The sequence below is a fragment of the Lacerta agilis genome, chromosome 16 (assembly GCF_009819535.1).
Source record: "Lacerta agilis isolate rLacAgi1 chromosome 16, rLacAgi1.pri, whole genome shotgun sequence".
Taxonomy (NCBI): Eukaryota; Metazoa; Chordata; class Lepidosauria; order Squamata; family Lacertidae; genus Lacerta; species Lacerta agilis.
In genome coordinates this window covers 37,322,206-37,345,763 of record NC_046327.1, presented here as the reverse complement: position 1 = coordinate 37,345,763, position 23,558 = coordinate 37,322,206, and the positions used below count along the sequence as shown (strand labels likewise).

Below are 23,558 nucleotides of genomic sequence, written 5' to 3'. Positions count from 1 at the left end.
CTATTTGGGTAATATCAGAATCACAGCATGAAGTTGCATTTCATATTTAACAGTTTGCTCGGAATTACATATTTCAACAACTGAACTGCCAAAAATGGGAGTGAGAGATGCTCCAAAAACATTTTGATTGCTGATTTCTGTATCTTAAAAGTTTTTAGTAGACTTCAAAATTCACACCTCTAGCATGTAGAAGTTCTTCTAAAACACCATAGTACCTCAAGCCCCAATCCTAAACTAATTAATATATTGTGCTTGATAAGGACGGAAGTTACAACAATGCATCTCCCAAACACAATCTTCTGTTGAAAGCAGCCCTCTCCTCCCCACCTTCAATAAAAAGCATTTGAGATCTAGCTGCGATTCCCTCCCCTACTTGCAAACTGTGGGGCAGCCAATTACCCAGCTTGCGTTCCAGATGGCCGCTTCCAAAGATCTGCCAGCCTCATTAGCAAACAGAAAGCTCTTTAGAGCACTGGACGCGTTCCAGGTAGTTGGCAACACGATGCCGGTTGGATTCCAGAAGTTGGCTGCCGGCAGATTCCCTGAGTGGCTTATGGGAGCCGTTCCCAAGAGAAGGAGCTAGAACAAGCTCTGAAGAGAGAGAGAGAGAGGCCTGCCTCTGGAGCATCTCCAGCAGCCACCCGTTGGAACGGACCTCAGTTTCCGAGTTGCAACATACAACTTCCATCTGCCTTGTGCTCAACATATGATTCTTTGGATCGGATGTTGGAACACGATCCTTACTTTATTATCGCTTAAGGCAGCTATGCACCCTGTGGGGCACAGAGCAGCAGCGATCTCCCCCTGTTGAGCCTTACACCAGCCATATTATCTATCTCTCTTTTTCTCTCTCCAATACCTGTGTCTTCAGGCTCCTATCCCTCTGCCTAGAAATAGCCTGAAGCCTTGCAATCTCCTGGCCACTGAAAACCTAGATGGGTTGTTTTAGATCACCTCTCCAGAGTGATGTGTAAAGCTGTCCTTCTTGGCTCTTGCATTCTCTACTACCTTGACAGGGCTACCTTCACCCCACCCCCCTCAGATTCAGTTAAATTGGGAGCTATCTACATCTTTTTAAAACCACATGTGTATACCACCTTTCGGCTGAAACAAGGGCCATTCCACAAGCTTGATTTACAAAGGAAGAAAGTAAGAAAGCCAGTGTCAATGACAATAGAGAGAGAGAGAGAGAGTGAGAGTAGCCCTGATGGGGCAGGGGGAGGGGGTCTCCAGAAATTTCCAAACTACAACTCCTATCAGCCCTAGGGAGCATAGCCAATGGTCAGGGATGATGGGAGCTGTGATCCAGCAACATCTGGAGGGCACCATGTTGGCTACCCCACTCAGTAACAGAATTGGAACTCAACACTGAAAACCAAGAGCCACCAAGAGTTAAACCCTTCAAGATCGAATTAAATGCCAGATGTAATAAAAATGGTGGTCACTTCCCCCTGGAAACCATCAAGGATGGGGCCAATCTAGCCTCCCTAGGGAGGGGATTCTAGAACCAGGGACCTGCCCCAGAAAAGGCCCTGTGTTGCACTGACACCAAATGTCTCCTCGCTTGGTGGTGAGGGCCTAGTCCTTCACCCTGTAGTGCTGATAAAGCCTGTTTTCAGTCCACACACCTCTCATCTTGGTGGCCTCTTCTCCTAAGGTTGAAGGCCAACACTGAAAGCTGGAGATGGCAGAGCCCAACATGATCTCTCACTAAGTATTCCCTAATCCTCATGCATCTGCTGCAGCTGGCAAAATTGCCCCCACCTCACCTACTCAGGCACACAGAACACCCCCCTTCCACTCCTGCATCCATGCCCTCCCTTCTTTAAATCTCCTGTTAAAAACCCTCAGCCCATGCAGCCGTCTTCTCCATGACCACTTACCAGGTTCTTGCACAATGTAGGAAACACCACATGAACCATCTTTCCGGTCTTCAAAAGCAATCTCTGCCTTACTGGGGCCCTCCACAGCAATGGAGAGGCCACCAGCACCAGCCTCCCGTGTCCAGATGCTAAACTCAGCTGGGGAAGAAGGCAAACAAGTCTTGTTAGGAATCACTGGCGCTCCATCGTCCTCTTTTGCTAATGCAAATCCCACCTTAGCACTAAGCTTGGGACAAAAAGCCTTTCTCTTACTAATATCCAAAACATCCTTTGCAGAGTTTGTTCCAGTAGCTACTGCATAGCTTTTCCAAATTGGTGCCCTCCAGAGATTTCAGATCCATCAACCCCAACCATTGGCCAAACTGGCAGGGAGTTTTAGTCCAAAATGTCTGGAGGGCACCCAGATGGGGAAGGGTGCTCTAGTGGGACACTTTCGCATGTGGTGTGGATCCTGACCCTTGCGTTTGGGGATGCTTCTTCTGGTAAAACACTTAAACCAAAAACAGCCAACATGGCGCTCTGCAGGTGTTGCTGGACTACAACTCCCATCAGCCCTAGACAGCACATCCTTGTCAATGGTGATGGGACCTGTAGTCCAACAGCATCTTGGAGGGCATCATTTTGGCTACTCCCAACTTAGGGCAGAACTGCCCCATACATCTAAAGCACCCTCCCAAAGAAGCCTGGGAACCACAGTTTCCCACTCACAGGACTACAAGTCACAGTACCCATAACATACGATAGTGCCCAAGATTCTTTGGGGAAGTGATGTGCTTTAAGCGTATGCTGTGGATTTGCCCTTAGCCACAAGGCCCAGGGGGATTCTGATAGCAAGACTGATGGTGCTATAGAATCATCACCCAAGTACACTTGAGTTTTACAGAACACAACCAGGGGACAGGCCCCTCTTCTCGGGATATGGGAGCTGAAGACTGAAGGGAGATGGAAGGACGATGTGGCCTGGTGGGTGCAAGATGACATTGGGCACATTTCCCCATCAATTCTTTATCATTAAACAGTGCCAAACCTATTGTTCTATGGACTACAGCTCCCATCATTCCTGACTACCATTTTTTGCTCTCTGGGGCTGATGAGAGTTGGGGGTCCCAACAACTTCTGAAGGACGATCTGGAAACTAGGACTTGTGAGCAACAGTTGAGGGAGTTGGGTATGTTTAGCCTGGATAAGAGGAGATAGGATAGGCCTCTACCAGTATCTAGAGGGCTGTTACATGGAAGAGGGAGCAAACTTGTTTTCAGTGGCTTCAAGTTACAAGAAAGGAGATTCCAACTAAACATTAAGAAACAACTTCTGACAGAGCCATTGGACAGTTGAATGGGCTCCCTTGGGAGGTGGTGGACTCTCCTTCACTGAAGTGTTGAAGCAGAGGTTGGATGGCCATCTGTCATGGATGCTTTAGCTGAGATTCCTGCATTGCAGGGGGTTAGACTAAATGACCCTCGGAGTCCCTTCCAGCTCTACAATTCTATGATTCCAGCATTCCAAGGCACCCCTGCAGTCATGTCTGAAAATGGAGGCTGACCTGCCTCAGTCCCCATCATTGATATTGAGTGTGCATCACCAGACTTGTTCAAGCACAGGCTGTACCAGCTTAAGTGCTAGCATCTCACACCCCTCCCTCCCACAACTCCCAAGTTACACCCATGTGCCTAACCTGTCCACTCCCCACCCCCGTCCCAGGCCGCAGTCCTACCTGGCACGCCAGCTTCAGCTCTCTCCAGTCCAGGGCCACCTGCCCGGACCTTGTGTGCGCCACCCTCGCCAAGAGGGCCCACGGTGAACTGGAAGGGGCTTCCGGGCACATGCTGCCCTTTGTACTTGACGCTGACTGAGTGGATGCCCGTCTCAGTGGGCACAAAGCGGATGCAGTAAGTGTTGTTTTCTGCCTCCAAGATCTCTGCATCGTGGGACTTGCCTGAAGGGCTGGTGACCTGAGCTGTCATGTCCCTGATGTTGATTTCTGTGGGACAAGGGGCAGCAAATAAAACAGCTGTAGAAACATGGGACCGCAGCTTCGCTCCTTCTCTACCATCAGCCAACATCACTGTGCTAAGACCATCAAGACCCACAGGGCATTCAGAGCAGCTGGATCTTAGTCCAGTTCACCTCTTAATCCCTTACCTCCCTACCCCATTCTCAAGGTAACTTAATGCTGCTCCTTGTCTGACTAGTCAGATCTTAATAATTTTCTCCAGATCCAATATTACTTCTAGATCAGGCACCCCCAACCTTCAGCCCTCCAGATGTTTTGGAGTACAATTCCCATCATCCCTGACCACTGGTCCTGTTAGCTAGGGATCATGGGAGTTGTAGGCCAAAACATCTGGAGGGCTGCAGGTTGGGGATACCTATTCCAGATGAAGGCCAGGACATGATCCCTTCCACAATAGCCTTGGCAGGAGCAGAGACCACTGGCAACCAGAAGTATTTCAATGGATAAATATCACACTTCTTCCACAGGTGATCTGAATGCTAACGCAGTGTGAGGTCTGTACTGGCCGCCAGCACCAGTTACAGAACATGCACGTGGTGCACTGAGGAATGCGGTCTTCCCAAAGAGATTCCCCCCTCAAGGAGGTAGATTTGCAGTGGTCCTTTGGTCCTTTCCCCCTTTTCAAAACATGCATGAAATTACCCTCATTGTTTCCGAGTAGTTCTGCTGACATTAGGGGTTTGGACACAATGCCCTAAACTCCTGATTTATATTCAAATAGAAGCAGTGTTCATTCCACTTGCAAACACAACAGTCTAGCCACAGTTTTACTTCTGAGCCTTACAACCAGGAAAAAAAGCAAACACATATACACAAAAGAACTCAAATAAAATTCTGAAACTCTATATATTAAAGGGAAAGCAATGAAAAGAAAGTAATTGTGCTGGGATGAGAGAATGGGGAAACTTTAGGAGGCACTGAGGGCTATGGAACATGAGGTCAAGGGCTGCATGTGGCTCCGTTACCAACCTGTGCCTTAAACCAAAGTGTACCACCAACTTGGCTATGGTTTGGAAGGACTCCCAGATGGCCATGCCTGTCCTACACTTCAGCACTTTCCCCATTCTAACAGCCTCTGTGTCAACTTGCCTGAATATGCTTTGGTTTTGCACTGCATCATTCTGAGCTGGAAAACAAGGCTTGTGTAGATTTGAAGACATACTCTGGATTCCAAAATTTTGCTGGGCACTGTCCATGGGCCTTCCAAACTTCCATGTGCCAAGTTCAAGGGTGGGATTGCAACAATCCTGACCTTTAACCATGTGGGAGGGGAACTTAATAGCTCGTTTTGGGCAACGGCTCTCCACTGCTGGGCTTGTTTTAGGCAGCACCCCAAACCTGCTCTACCCCCACCACAAAGCCTATCCTCAAGCCACTCACCTGGGATTTTCAAACTGAGGTCGCACTGGCTGCCAATATTGGCAACAGAGGGGGCTTTGCGGCGGCGTGTGATCATCTGCTTCATTCGTCCTTCTCCTGTCACCTTCACAGAAAATGGACTCCCTGCACCAGAAGGATGGAGGGGGAGAGAAAGTAAGCCAGAGGGAGAGAGAGAGACTTGCTGGCTCAGCCACATGATCCAACTGGCCCTTTCAGGGAGAGGAGATCACGGATTTGGGTGGGGGTAGGTTTCGGGGCAGGAGCCCAAGAAAGCATCAACTTCCATGTGTAAGCTTTCGAGTGTCACAACACACACACACACACACACACACACACCACCCTCAACATCCTCCAGTGTAGTAATCGCCTCTCTTCCGGCATTAAATCTCATTAAGAAAACTGTACAATCATTTTGTCACACGTTTTAGACTTATCACTAACTGGAAAGCTAAGGACTGAATGTTCTCCATACAAGGCCTACATAAAAAATAAAAAAGTCACACCAAGTCAGGAAGTAAGCTAGGCAGCCTCTTTGCTTTGGTCTGCTGCTGGGGAGGATGCAGAGGAGCATTGGGCTACCCTTTATCTGCAACCCTGAGCAGCAAAAAGCTGCACCAAGCAATGCTGCTGATCGTGCAGTGTGTAGGCTGCATATACATTGGAGCAGATACTTGTTTTACACGTGATGAGCCCCCTTGCTTTCAACTCCTGTAATGCTTTGTATCCATAGTTCAACCAGAAGCAAGTGCTGGAAGGTATCTTGCAATCTGTTCCAGCAACCCAAGTATTACGGACACCTTTGTCCCATCTTCAATTGGAGAAATGTTCTAGGGCCCCACCAGCACTTCCTGAACATACCTTTGCTCCCCTCGTCTCATGCAGCAACCCACCAAAGAGGAGACTACCCGCACCTGGCACATGCTGGTCTGCAAACTTGATGTTGATTATGTAGTTGCCAGGCTCTGTTGGACAATACGTGACTTTGCAAGTACCATCATCTAGGTCCTCAGTATTGATGTCGACCTTACTGGGGCCTTCAATGGACAAGCTCAGCCCACCATAACCTAAGAGAAAGCCAATTTGTAGTAAGAGGGCTTTGTTATATGTTTGGACATCACCACCATGAGCTATACATGTGCATACAGGCACGTACATATGAACACACAATGTGCTTTGGAAACAGTTGCAAGAGCGAAAAGCATGTGTAATTTGGTCTGCTTGTACTGCTTGTGTTACTCCACTGCAGTTACCCATGAGGAGATGGCAAGGTATTAAGAGTCCAGATGGGGGGCCTTGATGACCTCCAGATACTGTTAACTACAACATTGATCAGTTCTGCTCTCCACCCCATGACCAAGGAGGATAGGAGCTGGTCCAGCAAGAACATCTGGGGGACCACAGGTTCCTACCACTGTTTTAGATACTTTGAGGACCTTCCCCCTCAATTTCTAGTTCGCAGTCATGGGAGTCTTTCCCTGATCTTTCTGACAACTACTAGACACAGAATACTGGAATATATGGTCTGATCCAGAAGGGTCATAGAACATTCTGTCTAAGCCAGCTTCTCAAAATGCAGACTTTTGCACATCCTTGTTTCTTTCAAAACTGGAATGGTAGATGATCGTAGAGTGTTTGGAGAAACAAAGGAATTGACTTATCCCTTCAAGCACCTGAGAGCTCCAACTGTCACTGAGATGCCCTCCAGGGATTCCTAATTCTTTTTGCAATCTTCTCTTTCTGCATCCTGCTTCTTACTCTTTAGTCTACCTTGCTCACATAACACCATGTCCTGCAAAAGTCACACGGTCCACTTTTCAAGAAGGGCTTCTCTAAACACCTATGCACATAGGGTTGTAACTAGTATGCATGGAGCGGTAGAACACCAGTATGCTACCTTTCCTAATTCCTGAACATCAGGCTAGCCAAAGATGGGGCTTGTCAGCTGGAGGACAAATAGCCAGCATCACCATGATGAAACAGATTGGATTGGTGGGGTGGAGGAGATGAAAACAAACCAAGGGTCTTATCGACTTTGTGATTTGCATTGCTCCCCAAGAGCAATAAGAACTAAAGAGCCCTGGTGGATCAGGCCAGAGGGCCCACCTTAGTCCAACATTTTGTTCCAACAGTGGTCAACCAGATGCCCAAAGGAAGCTTGCAAGCTCTCACCCCACCTGCCATTCCCAGCAACTGGTCCTCACTCAAGGCATACTCCCTCCGACAGCACAGCCACCATGGCGAGTAGCCCTTGCATGGTTTGAGACTTTTCAACCCCCCCCCCCCCAATTATAACTTCAGCACCTGCATACCAGCATCTCTTGTGTCAATAATGAACTCTGAAGGTTCAAATGTCCGTCCCTCGCTGAGCCCTGGGCCAGAGACCCTGACGCGGCTGGCATCGCCAATTTCAGACTGGCTGATCATCACTGTGATGGGGCTGTTGGGGATGTGCAGCCCATTCTTCTTGATGTTCACAATGTGCTCTCCAATCTCTTTGGGGACAAAAGAAATTCCTGCAGAAAGATGGGGTGGAAAGGAAGGAGCAAAAGAGAATCGTTATACCTATATAATCTTTTCTTCTACCCATGAGCTCTGCCAATCAGCTTGGGACATAACCAGAAACGCGGAGGTCTTCTCGGTCACTCACCAACATGCCCATTGCGTAGGTGTTTGAGCAGACAAGGCTCCTCACGACCAGAAGGTGGGATCACGGTGGCCGTCAGCTGGCTCAGGTCTGTCTCGGTGATGTTCAAGGGGATGTCGGCAGAGGAGCCCACTTTGAGATGGGACATGCGCATCGTGTCATCTCCTGCAGAAGCAGAGAAAGGCAAGCATTGTGCCGTCAAGGTGGGCCTGCAGCCCACCTTCTCCTTCCCCTTCAGTATGACTCTTCCCTTAATTAGCCCAGGTGGGCAGGCCCCAGATCTCACCAGTAATCTTGGCAGTGAAGGGACTTCCTGGGATGTGCTTGTCATTGTATTTCACCAATATGTTGTAGTCGCCAGGCAGAACGGGAAGATACGACACTGTGCAAGTGCCATCCTGGTTATCAGTGCAGCCAATCTCAGCCTTGGAGGGGCCTTCAATGGCTAGAGAGAGGCCGCCTGGAAACAAACAGAACATCAAACGTCAAGTGTGGGAAGATCCATTAGCCCTAGTGCCCCAGTAACTGAGACAGCCCCAAAATAGGGCAGTGTGCTCCTGTGCTGAAAATCAAGGCAGACCACCACCCCCCCCCAAAAAAAAATATGAGAGAGAGAGAGAGAGAGACTATACAAGCTTGCATATTTGGTTCTGCTAGGCATCTCAATGACAGATTTGTTAAGCAGAGCACACGATCCTAAGCCTATTCTCGCTGCTGCTTCCCTCCAGCAGGGAATGGAGGGATCAGGCAGCTACCATATGCATTTACACAGAACAGAAGCATCAACAGCCTTGCCCAAATGGCCAGAAAACCAGAGGGCAGGAGCAGATCCAGCACCAAGTGGGCCTTGCGGACTCACCTTCTCCTGCATCTTTTGTGTTGACGGTGAAGACTGCTGGCTTGTTGACTACCCCATGGATGAGTCCCGGTCCGTAAGCAGTCACGTGGCCACTGTTGACATAGTCCACGTAGAACTGCAGCGGGCTACCTATGGAGGTGGGAGGAGGGTATGGTGTCAACATCTTTTAGATACCTGCTAGCGCACATTTAGTTGCTCCAACCAACGTGAGCTTGGTAATTTCAGAGCCAAACACCTTTTTGTGTGTGTTACCTGGGATGTGCATGTTGTCGTAACGGATGTCCATCTCATGCAAGCCAGCTTCTGTGGGGGCGTAGCGCACTGTCACTGTGCCATCCTTGTTGTCTGTGATGTCTGGCTTTGCCACCTTGCCAGACGGCATGCGCACCTCACCTGTGGGGAGGGAGGAAATCACAGGAAGCACTTTTAAGTCGGTGGGTTCTGTTCACCAGAGTAGGAATGCAAGGACCCAGGAATCTGTTTTCTGCAAAGACCCCAGAGGAGACATTTTAAGGGGATCTGGATTAAAATCACTGGTCTACAACTCACTGGGCTTAGCTAGGCCACTGGATTTATGTAAAGCTGTAATTCCATCTACCTTTCATAGAGCTGTTGAGACATTTAATATGTTGCAATCCTAGGAGTTTGAAACACTGAACTGGTTTAGCAAAGCTCTATTTGCTACCCCAACAACAGATAAATAATTTGAGGTGAGGAAGTAGATAAGCTTTCTAGATGGTTAGAACTGCATGGATTGCACTAGGAGACCCTTTGGGTCCCTTCCAGCTTCATGGAAGATATGCTACCAAGGATGGAGCCAGGTTTAAGATCTATATCCAAATCCTTAAACACAATAGGCCGGGGCATGTAACAGCAAGTGCTACAGCTATATTTTCAGACTGTCCTGAAGCAAACTAGGAAAGTTTGGTGTTCTTCATCAAGCGTTCTACACCCAGGTAACCCATATCCTTTATCTAGAGAACCAGAATCTGCATAAAACCTTCTAGAGCTTATTCTACTTATGCTAGTTATGGAGAGCGCAAAACAAAAACAAAAAACAAGAAAAGAGGAAGAGTTTTGGATTTGATATCCTGCTTTATCACTACCCGAAGGTGTCTCAAAGCGGCTCACATTCTCCTTTCCCTTCCTCCCCCACAACAAACACTCTGTGAGGTGAGTGGGGCTGAGAGACTTCAGAGAAGTGTGACTAGCCCAAGGTCACCCAGCAGCTGCATGTGGAGGAGCGGAGACGCGAACCCGGTTCACCAGATTATGAGTTCACCACTCTTAACCACTACACCACACTGAAAGGGCACTGAAGCCCCCACCCCAGCCACTATAAACCGTTATTCAGCCAGCCCCCTGATCTTGGCAGACTGCCACGTGCTGCACAATCCACCTTAAGAGCCACAAGGACTCTTAACAGGGATCATAAAGCCGAGTTTTGCCCCCATTTACATTCTGTGCTCCAAGCATACTGCTCAATACACAGCCTGGCTATAAGCTCTTGCTCTGACCTTTGTAAAAGGCAGAGTCCTAAGCCATTTTGGCCATGTCCCCCTCTCATCCCATTACCTGTGATCTCTCCTTTCTTGATGGTAAAAGGGATGACCAAGTCAAAAGGCCGCAGTCCGGCATCCAGTCCATTGACAGGACGGTCTGTTGCCTGGAAAAGACAGAGGCACCCCCGTCAACCCAACACAGCAGTGAGAATCGTTTTTGCTTTTTCGAGAGCCAGACAAGACAAGGAGGGATGGGAAGAAATGGCAGGAGTTCATAAACAGCGATGGAACATGGAGCAGACAAAGACAGACCTTGAAAAGCCACCTGGTTCCCAACTGCTCCCAGGTACCAGTCGGGGGGGGGGAAGCATGTAGACAGGCAAGCCACCTGAGCTGTTGCATAAAAATTGATTTGGTGGACCTTCTTCCCTTTAAATACTTTTTAATTTCAGGTTTGCTTCAGTAAGTTTGTGTCACAAACATCTGCTTGGGAGAGTTTTGGAGTCAGATTCTTGAACTAAGCACAATGCTGGGTTCTGAAATGGAGCTCAGCAGTCATTTTACATACCGAGAGAGCCATTCCAACAGCTGCTCAGTGCAGAAAGAGGTCCTGGGACTCAACACACTCAAGCTGGCAAGAGCCAGAACTCGATTTTGGTTCTGTTCCTAGTTCCAGAACACATTTCTGGAGAGGTGGCACTTATTTCCCCTGCCCCCTTTCTATTTCGTGGTGGGTTTAAACAGAAGCTGAGGGAGCTTGGTTTGGTTTTAGAGCTGTTTTCAGGAAGCATTCCCAACGGGGTGGCATCTGCTGTAGTATCTGGAAGTTGCACAACAAGTGGAAAGTAGGGCAGTTGCTTCTGTGCAGCTCATTCTGTCCCCACCCCCATGGCCCTGTCATTTGGGAGCTGAATCTTCCATCCACAGGAGAGAAACTGAATGCCAGTTTTATGATCATCAGCTGAAAAGGTCAGCACTAATGCAGAAAGGAGTCACTACTCTACAACAAACCCACCCATGCTGTATTGTCCCAAATGTGGCTGTGTTTCACTGGAGTGGAATCCCACTGATTTGCAGCACAGTTGGGGAACATGTGTGACCCTCCAGATATTGCTGGACTACAACTCCCATCACCCCCAAGCACTGACTATCCCAGCTGGTGCTGATGGGAGTTGGGAGGCCAACAACAACATACAGGTATGGAAAGCCCCCCCCCCCAGCTATGTCTATCAGCAGTTACAAGGAAGCATGCCAAGTAAGACTCCCAATTGTGTCTGCCCAGGACAAATGCTAGCCATGCCCCTCCCCCCCCCCAGGGGAAGAGAAGCTTCCTCCTTTGCATCATGGAAAGGTGAACATCACACAACCTGCCTGAGATATGACTTGACAGACCCCCCCCCCCCAAAAAAAGAATGGAGGTATTGACAAGGACGACATACAAAGCACAGATGGCCCCCCTCCCCGGCATCAAGAGAAAGGGATGTGACCTCAAAGACAAAGACACCCTGGGAAAAGCCCCGATCCGGTCACATTCTGGGGGGTCTCTTCCCCCCTTGGAATTCAGGTGTGGGAGAGGCCAAGCAAGGGGGGGGGAGAAGAGGTGCCCATGAAGTTGCTTCTGAAAGCAGCCCACCTGCGTTAGCATCAAAGCAAGTTGGGGGCAAGAGAGAGAAGCGATGAAGAGTCTGCATAGGGCATCAGACAGACCACCCAAAAGAGCCACAAAGCCCACTGCTTGGCTTCTTGTGGGGCACTTGCAGGAGCAGAGACACTGCCCCACCCCACAAAGCTTTCTGCACAAGCAAAGGAAGCAGAGTTTCAAACTGTGTTGATTCTACTTTGATTCTCTTCCTAGTTGGCACAGCAACGTCTAGCACTGGACACTCTGTGTGTTTGTGTGTGTGTGTGTGTGTGTGTGTGTGTGTGTAAGTAACTCACAGCTGCTCAATAAAAGGCAGCTATTTCCAAGGATTGTAAGCCCAAGATCACAAAGTTTGTGGAAATGATGAATTGTCTCCTGGCTCAGTTCTTTTAAAAAAAAAAAAAAAAAAAAAAGTTGCTGCCTCAGAAAAGGTGGTCTTAAAGCTTAGTGACTTTCCCACTCAACGAAGGAATGTCCTCTAGGCCATCTCCTGATGAGGCTTCCTCCAGATTCTAGACCCAGGAGACATGGGACCATTAGCCCTTTGCCCCCACGGTGGTTTTGGTCTGGGTTGGTGGCCCCCTTGCTTACTCTTCACTTTGAAAATAAACAAACAACTGCGAGTTTTGCGAATGGCACTGTGTCTAGTTTGGCTGCAAGCACAAACAGATTCACAGCTTGCCTGTAGTGCCAAGGAGAGAGACCTGTAGCTCAGTGACAGGCAACCTGCTTTGTGTGCAGAAGGCCTCAGCGCTAGCTCTGAAATTCCAGAGAAAAGGAGAAGGTCGCCGCTGCTGCTCCTGGGAAGGAAACCCAACTTGCAGATGCTCCTCAGGAGCTCTGGCAGAAGAGATCATTTGGGTTACATCAGGGTTTCCCAAATTTGGTTCTCCAGCTGTTGTTGGACTACAACTTCCATCACCTTTAGCTAGCAGGACCAGTGCTCAGGGATCATGGGAACTGTAGTCCAAAAAACAGCTGGAGATCCAAGTTTGGGAAACCCTGGGTTAGATTATTCTGTTTCCACCAAGAATCACCAAAAATGGGGAAAAACAATAATTTGAACATCAGTTTCAACAACTCTCAGGGCAAAGGCAGGTGCTGGAGCCTTTCCTGTGAGTGGGTTGTCATTTCTTGGTGCACGTTCTAATCCATCTGCAGTTTTAGAAAATACCTGAAGGCAGCCCTGTTTAGGGAAGTTTTTAATTTGTGACTTTGTATTGTATTTTAATATTTGTTGGAGGCCGCCCAGAGTGGCCAGGGAGACCCAACCAGATGGGCGGGGTATAAATAATAAATTATTTATTATTATTATTATATTATTATTATTATTTCTTCCAGACGTGGGTTTATAATATAACCCTGCCACCAGATGTTTTTGTTTAAAGGAGCAGGGAACCTTTGATCTTGCAACCTCAAGCAGAAAACCAGCTCCCCCCTCCCAAGCAGTGCCAAACAGTGCAAAGCAGAGGCGGCTGAATTCCATGGGGTGCTCCCCCCACCCAGAATGCCCCCTGGGCTAGCTTTTCCTCCAAGAAACTGAACTGTTACTGCCGGTCCCCAGGGCTGCTGTACACCAGGTGGATATGCGTAGGGTGGGGCCCGCATCGGCTGGGCCATCTGCTGGGGGGTCGTGCGCTCGCCATCCAGGGCCTGTGGCAGGAATGGGGCAAGAGTGTTAGAATGGACCAGTGGAGAGGCCGGCTCAGGGCCAGGACAAGCCTGCCGTGCTTCCATCTCAGAACTTAAAACCACAGGAACAGGGGAAACAGCCCAATGGCCCTTTCTGGCAAGCATGCTGCCATCAGGTCATCCCATAACCACCATCTCCCTGGGACAAGCCCTTTGCAAAAACAGTAAAAAATAAATAATTTTTTTAAAAAAACCTTCAGTGCTCAGTCATTATTGCACAAAACAACCCAACCTTCTCTCATATACTAGCTCTTTGCCAGAGGACAGTATCCCACACATATATCCCACAGCAATTTTGGCAACATAGGGCAACTATGATTGTTTTGCAGAATTATTTGCTTCAGAAAGGGCTTGAAACTGGCATCCCCCCCAAAAAAAATGTAGCCAACAATCAGTGGAGCTAGGAACTTGCTTTTCAAAGGAAATCTAAGCTTAGACCTTCAGAAAGCCAGGCTTGGTATGTCTAACTGTGCTATAACCCAGGTACACCAGGAAAAAGGTCATGGGGAGTGACAGCGCCCCTGTGAGCCACCACCCAAAAATAATGTCCACAGTTATAGAAGCCACACACTCTGGTGCAAAGTATTTCAAGTTTGCATGTAGCTGAAGTATTGTATGACCAGGCCTGCACAAGGAAACCAATTCTGTTTGCCAACGCAAAATAATGATCTCATTGCCTGAAACGCACATGTTCCAACATGGTGCCAATTTATGTCTAGAGCAGAGAGACAGCCCAAAAATGTGGCCTGTGGACTGAGAATGGGGTTTCTCCTTTTGCACACAAAAAGCACGAGAAACTGCAATGCTAAAAAGTCTTATGGCTATTTTATGGGATGGTCACACACACCTTATAACTCTCAGGGATACAGTTGGAGGTGGGCGGGGGGAGAATATCCTGCTGAATGAATTAATGATCTGGATTTTCTATCATAGACATTCTATTTCCTAGGGAGGGATTGTGCCATTTTAAGAAGCCTGCATGAAGTGGATCCAAATAAATGACCAGAAGAGTTAAGAGAGGCAGGACTTATTTTATTCTGCAGAGACACTTTATAGGGGGCGGGGCAGGAGAACTCCAGAAAAATCTGGATAATAAGGTAGGTGCTAGCATATTTGCAAAGCTAAGCAGGGTCCAGTATGGTTTCCAATTGGATGGGGAACCTTGATCCTGCATTGCAGGGGGTTGGACTAGATGACCCTTGGGATCCCTTCCAACTCTGCAATTCTGTGATTCATGGGTATAAGCTGCTACTGCGATGTAGGACTGAATTAACAGCAGAACTAGGGGAAAAGAACACACACAACACACACTCAGAGCCTCAGGGAGAAAAATGTCCTGGGCCAGTCCTGGTTGCAATCCTAGGCAATTTTTTCTGCGACTCAGCTAGGTCTACTGAACTCAGTATATTTCCAAGTAAAGATGCCCAGCACTGACTGCAAGTGCTGTTAAGGATGAAATGGAGGTGGGGAAGAAAACTGTTGCTGGTGATGCTTTTAACAGAGTTAAAGCAGAAGTTCAGTTGTGCAAGAAATCTGTGCTCAAGTGGAGAGACTCCAGTTTCTTGACTATGAGGTGGGGTAAGAGAGGAAGGAGGAAGAAATCAGGTTCAAAAATGCTTTCCACTGAGTCAAAACTTCCCTGGCTGAGGGACATTTGCTTGCTTGTTTCTAACACACACAAGACAATACTCATAAAGAAAAAAGGGACACTGTCCCTTCCCAACCACTTCCTCCCCTCCCTCCGCTTTCTGTGACTGAGCCAGAGGGTTCCTTTTGCATTGGAACCTGGAAAAAGTGAGTAATGCAATAATCAGGAAGACTGGGTTTACAAAAGCCAACCAATGAGTCACATGTTACAGCAGGACAAGTTTGGTGTGTGCGCGCATGTAACATTTGTGTGCAAGTTCCTAGCTCACGTTTTTTTAAAAACAACACCACATTTTTTGGATCTTTCACATCAATGCAATTTGAATGTAACACGATTTGATGCTGGGCTCCAGATAAACACATTGTGCAGAATAAGGGCCTATCCACACTTACTTTCCCTCCACTTTTTCTAGGCATGGTGTCCAATCACCTTCTTTTTGCTCATGACTTTTCCCCACGGAAACCCACTCTTTAAACAGATGCAGGTTTAGGGAAGCACGACCGATTTGACTGCCCTGGGCGTGGAGCCTTGGGAGCACAACAACTATTACACAGAATGAAAGAGGCAAGAGGTAGGGAGTGTGCCAGATTTTGGTGTTGCACAGGGTCACACTGAAATTTGGGACCCCAAGGTCTGCCAGTGCTTTAAAGCTCAGTTGGCGCAAATGGCAATCCGCAGGAAACCCAAATCGACCTTTGCTCCGATTGAGCACTAAAGAGCGGGTTTTTGTGGAGAAAACTCCAGGGCAAGGAGAGAGAAAAACACTCTGACATATGAGTTTTTAAGCATGCTTGTGCCTGGAGGAAAAAGTAAGCGTGGATAAGCCCTCCGTCAGTAGAATTTACACCAATTCAAGGAACCCTATTTTTTCAAAAGTAGTAGTACAGAAAACGATCATTAGACAGAAGGGTACACTAAAATTACATGCTGCTGTACACATGCACCGGGTTCCACCCCACATTGTGGGTGCTGTGCGTTACACGCATGTCATCATGGGCCCTCCTGCGGCTGCAATGAGCCCCGTTGTGCCTTGGGTCACCATGAAATGTCTTGTGTGTGCTGCATTGGGGTGCCCACCCAGTGAAAATTTTGTGGGTGCCTCGGCACCCAGGTCCTCCCAGAAATGGCCCGTATGCTGCAGTACTACACCACAGGCAGGGAGTGTACATGGAGAAGCCTTCAAAAATGCAGTTTCCAACCTGCAAATGAGAATTCTGCTACTTCTGAGTAATGATCCCCTTTACTTGATCTCCTCGCCACACAAATAGTAGCAGAGGGAGCAAATCTAGATTGTTTTTACAATCAAGGGGGGTATACATTTTATGAAACATCAAGATAAGCAAACAATCTATACATCAGGGCAGCACAGCTTTTTCTGCCACCCAATGCACATGTATCCTCCATAGGAGTGAGCAGTGGACTGCCAACTTGATTATACCAAACTGAAGCGTCTGCTCCTGCAAAGAGTGCCTAAAGGCAAGTTACAGGTGGGTAGCCGTGTTGGTCTGCCATAGTCGAAACATAATAGGAAACAAAATAGGAAATTCTTTCCAGTAGCACCTTAGAGACCAACTGAGTTTGTTCTTGGTATGAGCTTTCGTGTGCATGCACACTTCTTCAGATATAAGCATGCACACTTCTTGCCAGATATAAGGCAAGAAACAGAGCAAGTCCTGCCCAAAAGTTACCGTACCCCCACCCCTCAAAAAGCAGGTGGTTATAAAACTGGACATACCAATGATCTGTATAAAATAGTATGTGTCCAGCCTCCAAGACTGCAATGTGGCAAAACCTGAGGTTGAGGTGCAGTTTTCAGCAGCTTTTGTATAAGACAGTTGGGAGCATTCTGTATGCTATGCTGCACTGCACAGGAACTTCTCCCTCTGCCTATGCTCTTATGGCACCCTCTATTTTGGGAGGGAAACCACTATATTTCTAATCTGATCATGGATGCAATTTCTTCTAAAAGAAACAACCCCCAATTAATCTGAACAGAGCCTCCTTGCTGCAGGATTTTGGATTTTTGCCATTGAGAACATGCAACCCTAGAGCAAACAAGCAGAGCCCAGAACGTATAATAATTCTCAGATCTAGAATGCACATGAGCTTTTTTTTTTTAGAAGGGAAGGTGACTCACCTCCCACTTCCCATGTATGTATGTATGTATGTATGTACGTTCATTCATGTTAACCAGCTCAGATGTAGCCCAGGGCTTGTTCCAGGATTGTTCGACTAACATGTCACAAGTTTTGGGACAGACACACAAGAAGTATCCAAAACAAAGACCGAGTTCCTTTGCTAATACTGCCCCCACTCTTCCAGGTAAAATCATCTCCCCACCACAGTTCTGGGCTTCTAAGTCAATATGGCAGGAAGTTCCATTATCACTCATTTACTGCAGGACAAGACTTGACCTTGCACACATTTATGAGCCTTCCAACATCAGCATCGTGCTAGCCACAATCGCATTAGGCATCTAGCCCTTTGCTGAACCAGACACCTCTAGCCACGTACTGCTCCCTGGTCACCCCAAGACTCACCGTAACCTGGAAAGGACTGTTGGGAATGTGCTCTCCTCCAAAGCGCACACAGATGACATATTTGCCTGGCTGGGGCGCCGTGTAGAAGATGTCAAAGGTGCCGTCTTCATTTTCCACCACATCCACGTCCACCTCTGTGCCATCAGGAGTGCATACTGTGCAAGTCACCTTGCCCTTCCCAGCAGCCTTGGCATCCACCGTGATCACCGTCTCCTCACCAATTTGGATGGTGGGCCCAATGCCGGCTCCTGGCAGAAGGGAAAGCCAATGAGGAATGGGGAACTTGAGTCCAATTCCCAACTCCTTCCCATCATGCACCGTGGGTCTCCCTAAGCTCCCAGCCTCTTGTACCAGCTGACATGGCCTCATGGGGACTTTGAGACAAAGGGCAGGTTTACCAAAGGATTGTGGGGGGACCAATATTGCAGAGATGAATTAAACCACTGTAGGTCAAAACAGAGCACTTTACCAATGGACTATATATTCACCCATTCAGTTGCAGGTACAAGTGGTCAATTTTATTGTATAAAGCCAAAGGCCAATGGACAACAGAGAATGAAAGGAAACTTTGTAAGTAGGAAAACACATGGGCCAGTTCATACTTGCTGGTGGACCCCACACAAGATCTTTCCAGGAATACCTGCATTCACGTGGGAGGCCTGCATTTGCAGCCACCACAATTTGCTCAAAATGATGGCTGTTCCAGCCAATACTCTCAGTTGCATGTCCATCACTGGCAAAACCTGGTCAGCAGCTGAGTTTTTGGCAAGACAATGTTTAGAACTCATCCAAGATATGTTACCCACCACTATCTACCGGAGACTCTTCCCCTGATGCAACTCAGTGGCTCACTCCCATTTTCACATGTGCTCATGTGAGGGAGAAGGTGGTTGAGGTGCAGAGGAGAGGCTGTCAGAGCCCCCAATGCCAATTGTGTTGAGGTGGGGGTTAAAAAACACCTTCCAGCTTGCACAGGAGGCTGGGAGCCAGATCAGACCCAACTCTTGCCATCTGACACCAAGTCCCCAAGGAACCAGTCAGGTAACATCACATTTAAAAAGGACTGAAGCAAGATGGAGTTAAGGCAACTAAAGCCATGATTGGACCCCAGCAGCAGCAGCATTGGTTGTTCATAAAGCAAGGGATGTTACAGCTTTGGGTGACTAGGGATCGGCTAATGCCAAAGAAGAGCTTGTTCTCACTGGAGAAAGAACCCAATGCTTCACAATCAAAGCACAAGAGGAGATTTTGAGCCACAGACTTTCAAACTAGCTTAAAGGGTTAACCTGAGGCAGCCAACATGGTGCCCTCCAGCTCCCATCCTACCTGACCAATGGCCACAGGAGCTGGAGCCAATGGGAGTTTGCCCAACCATATCTTGAAGGCACCACAATGTGTTAATCCTTCTTACCGAGAGGGCTCTGACTTAAAGATAAGAGATTTCCCAAAGCAACAACACTGTTAACAAACAGATAAGCTGCTGTAAATATCATGTTTGGGTTATCCCCGCCCCCCAAAAAATCACATCAACATCAAGTTCAAGCTGAATCAAGATTGATTGTTGGCTTAGGTGCCTATTGTAAAATGGCAAACCATAATCAGAGCTACACACACAGTAAAAGTAACTGGGCCCCTAGTTGGCTATGAAAGTGTGTTTTGGGGAATGAGTGCTGGGAAGGGGAAATGTGTAGATTTATGTCAAATTTGACTCCTAAGCCCTCTGGATAGCCAAGACAAGCAGTGGACTACCAGTTTGCCTCTCAAGCCGCATGGAGCATGCAAGTGGGGGGGGGTGGAGAGACATGAGACAGTGCATGTTTAGGCACCAGGAAAAAACATTCCTCTTTACCCATGCCTATGGCTATGGCCCACAGCCTGTAAAAATACAGGGGGTGGGGCGGACTGTTATTATGATGACTATTTTATTATTAGGCTGTCTGCCAGTATGCTTTTTATTTTGTTTTTATCATTGATGTTCTGTAACGTGCCATTAATAAAGGGCAGTATATAAATTGAATAAATAATGATGCTTCTTCACTGTGGTCTTGGGCTCTATCTGCAGCTTAAGACTCCTCTAATCTATTTAGGAGGACCATGAGGTGTTATTGTCCCCTCACACTTGGGGTGGGGAACCTAGCTTCCCTGAAGATGGCAACCACTTATCAGTTTCCCTGGTCTGAAGCTGCCGCCAGGAATTCACCCAGGTGACCTTTTCAGTGGGGGCACCTAGGCTGTGGAATGGAATGCCCTCTCCAAAAAGACTCACCTGGCACCTGCACTGATCTTTGGGATGATAGGAAAAGACATTTCAATGCTCCCAGGGCCTTTAGCCTTTGCGTTTAAAAGAAGCGTTGTTGCTGGTCTGTTGCTTTTGCCTTGGTTTTATTCTGTATTCTGTAGTTGCTTTAGATTTTTATGTGTTACATTTTTAGCCTCTTATTTTTGTGTTTCAAGCTATTTGACAGTATAGAAATGTGGCAAACAAAATCCATTCACGTGCCTGACACAGTTACAGACCTCTGAAGCGCACTTCTTGTGGAAAGCTAAGACAACGTCAACAGGACACCCACAAATTTAGGCGGTCACCTGAGCCACCACAATGCTTGCAACATGCCTGCCTGTAGACAGAAGCCTTCCCCACAGCGTTAAGAAACATGCATGTACCTGATCCATTTCCTGATTCACAAGTTCACGCCCCTCATTAGGCAAGCACAGCAGGAGATGGAAGATGGAGAGGGAGGCAAAGGGTAGGAGAGGACTATTTGGGGAGGAGAGAAGGGGGTGGAAGGGGGAAATGTACCATGACAGCCATAATCCAACCCACCACTAACATTTAGATCCACCTCCTTGCTTCCTATCAATGGTTAGGGTTGGAGAAAATGCAAGGCTTCCAGCTCTCCCTCCCACTCCCCAAAAGTTTCCTCCTTTCTGCCTCTGAAGCAGAGGCTTAGTTCACAGCAATCCTATCCTGCTGGAAGAAGCAAAAACTGAATATGTTCCAGCAGGGGCAAACTAGTGGCTCATCTCTGCAAGCAAAAAACTGACAAATGAAAAAAGAAAGGAAGGTCCCTGTTTTGACCCCCAGCTCCTGTAGCAGGCAGGTCTGCAAAAGGCCTCTGCCTGGGGCCCTGAAGAGCCACTATTGATTTCAATAGTCCATAATGGGTTAAGACAAAGTACGAGCCCAACTATCTTCATGTGCGTTACTTGTAGAGTTGGCATTCCCTTACGTTCGCACAAATCCTATCATTCAAACTCATCACACATTTGCTGAAAGTGGAACAGGTATCTAAAGGGAGCTACTGAAAACATTTCTCGTTTAGCAGCAAGTGCAGGGGAGTTAATTTTTTAAAAAGCTCAAAACAAACATCAACAACTAAAGCAGGATTGTGTCCCTCCAGATATAGGGACTACAATTCTCATCATCCCCGACCATTGGGGCCATGCTGGCTATGCCTGGCAAGAGGTGCACCACTGAAAGTGCCACACCCTCCTCTCCCCCCCCCCCCAATCCCTGAACTAGAAGCTTTAAACCAAGGAATACATATGCTTCTTTTATAGCCTAACCAGGGAAATGTCAGCTTTTATCCAGGTTCTGTGAAGTTCTATATTAGCAGCTGACCCAGTTTTCAGCAGCCACCTGGTTTGAGAACAAGAGGTCCCTTTCAGATGGAGCATTCCAGCCAGCCCTTTGGGCAGGGAAGTCTGACTGCCCTCTCCTCTCTGACCTGGGGCAGAGGTGGAGCCCAATGCCAGTGTGAGACCATGCAGCGGAAAAGGAAGCAGCGAGAGCAGGCAGGCAGGCAGGCATACTTGGGGGGGGGGGAGAGAGAGAGGAAGCCATTAGCAAGCTGCTTACCTAGCCCATGACCTCCAATCGACACTGAGGTGAAAGGGCAAAGAGCAAGGGTAATCAGAGTGAGACAAGAATCACACGGAACAGTGCACAATTAAAATAAAACACAGGAGAACGTAGGCAACGTGGCATTTCCCTCCCCACCGTGGGTGAGCGGTGTGGCCGGATGTGCCCGGCAAAAAGCAGTCGATGTGGTGGTGGGAGGGCGTGGCATTATTTTAGCGTGGCTCTCCCCACCCTTCAGCAGCCCTCAACCCCCCCCCCAAGACCCTCACCTGGGAGGAGCGCTCACCTGTGACGGTACACTTGCTGGCATCGCCAGTGGGCAGGGCCCGGATGCGGTACGGCGAGTAGGGGATCTCATCCCCACCGTACTTGATGAGGATGGTGTACCGGCCGGTCATGTCTGGGACATAGGACACAGTGTAGGTGCCATCTTGGTTGTCACGGATGGTGGCTTTCTTGGGCTTGCCCTCAGGATCCTGGCCACGGCACAGCCCAGGAAGGGGTTTTTAGAAGGAAGGCAAGCATTTCAGTTAAGAGGCGCCAACTGCAGCAGCCAATCAAAACCTAGGTCCCTGCCCCAAAGTTGTTATGGTCACGAGAATCTGACAGGAATCTGTATGAGTGAATGAGTGAAAACCCACTTGAACCCAGTATGGCACAAGAAGACAGCCACCGCCACGAGAATTTCTTGCTGTTACATAGGAAAGGACATTTTATGTTTAAAGGGGGGGGGGCTGGGCAAGGCATGAATAAACTGGGATTACCAAGGAGGAGTTGTGAAATTGGTCAGTGACCTACACAAAACCTATGAAATGCTTTAGATGCAAGCTCAGCTTAAGGCCTGCCACCACTATAGACCTCTGATTCAAAATGAGTACTGAAATCTACTGTCTTGCTGCAGTGGGATACTCAGGAGTCAAGCAGACTCTCACCAAGTGCAGAGTTGGTGGCCCTTCTAAGTATAGGATGAGAAGGGTAGTCTGAGTCAAGGGCAAAAAGCTCTGGAAAATGAACAAGGCAGTGCTTTCTGCCATTTGGAAATGTTATCAAAGCTCCCCACCCCCCGAGTACAAGACAGCAAGTATGGCTATGCGACCATGGGGCTTATAGAAATCAGTGAGGATGTTGCCACAAGGCAGTGCCACCATGTGACTGAAGGAGCTCACAGTCCACCTGACTGCAGCTTATATGTACCTTCAGACTTGTCCCAGTATTTTCCACATCATCTCCCATGGATTTCTCCCCCAAGTATCTACCGTGGAACTGACCCCTCTGCCCTGAAGGCCTTCTCACAACAACCCCGAACCTGCATTCATCTCTCCTTCGGACATTGTTCCACTTACGGTGATCTGGACGGCCAGCAAGCCCTCTCCAGCATCCTTGGCATCAATTGTGAACTCCACAGGCAGGCTGGCTGGCACACCTGTTGTGTTCAGCCCTGGGCCACTAGCCTTTACCTTGCTGGCATCGTGTGTGGGAAGAACCTTAACCTTGAATGGACTGTGAGCATATAAAAGAGGGAGGGAGAGAAGTGCCTCTGTTAATGTTAGGCAACTGACAGAAATGACCACACACTCATCCCTCAATTCCAGGGTGCACAAGTGTTCCCCCACAGGATCATTAAGGGTCACTCATCTTTCTCTTACACAAAATAATAAGGGTGTTATATTCCAATCTGAGGCCACTGCAGCCAGATAGAACCCTCCACCAATGAGAAGTTCCCATTGACAGGACAGCACGTTCAGCAGAAACAACTGGTAAGCGTAAGACATTGTACACTGGGCTCAGTGTTCCAGGAAAAGCTTCCAAGTCTTGTGCCGATTTTTGCTCTAACACGATTTGCCAGTCGACAGCAAGAGACAAAAAGATCTGTGGCATAAGGTTTTGCTTCC

General features: G+C 48.1%; 1 protein-coding gene across 1 annotated transcript in view; it reads right to left on the bottom strand.

Annotated features, from left to right (window-relative positions):
• FLNA (filamin A) overlaps window positions 1-23,558 on the bottom strand; it is a 67,218-nt gene that overhangs the window by 8,229 nt on the left and 35,431 nt on the right. The window contains exons 27-41 of the mRNA XM_033172686.1: window positions 23,010-23,166; window positions 21,953-22,142; window positions 21,664-21,687; window positions 17,805-18,052; window positions 13,470-13,577; window positions 10,356-10,446; window positions 9,033-9,173; window positions 8,781-8,909; window positions 8,208-8,381; window positions 7,925-8,086; window positions 7,587-7,790; window positions 6,189-6,341; window positions 5,278-5,400; window positions 3,598-3,864; window positions 1,884-2,021 (exon numbers count right to left, since the gene is read on the bottom strand). Of these exons, the coding sequence (XP_033028577.1) occupies window positions 1,884-2,021; window positions 3,598-3,864; window positions 5,278-5,400; window positions 6,189-6,341; window positions 7,587-7,790; window positions 7,925-8,086; window positions 8,208-8,381; window positions 8,781-8,909; window positions 9,033-9,173; window positions 10,356-10,446; window positions 13,470-13,577; window positions 17,805-18,052; window positions 21,664-21,687; window positions 21,953-22,142; window positions 23,010-23,166 (2,309 nt within the window). The remainder of the gene's footprint in view (window positions 1-1,883; window positions 2,022-3,597; window positions 3,865-5,277; window positions 5,401-6,188; window positions 6,342-7,586; window positions 7,791-7,924; window positions 8,087-8,207; window positions 8,382-8,780; window positions 8,910-9,032; window positions 9,174-10,355; window positions 10,447-13,469; window positions 13,578-17,804; window positions 18,053-21,663; window positions 21,688-21,952; window positions 22,143-23,009; window positions 23,167-23,558) is intronic.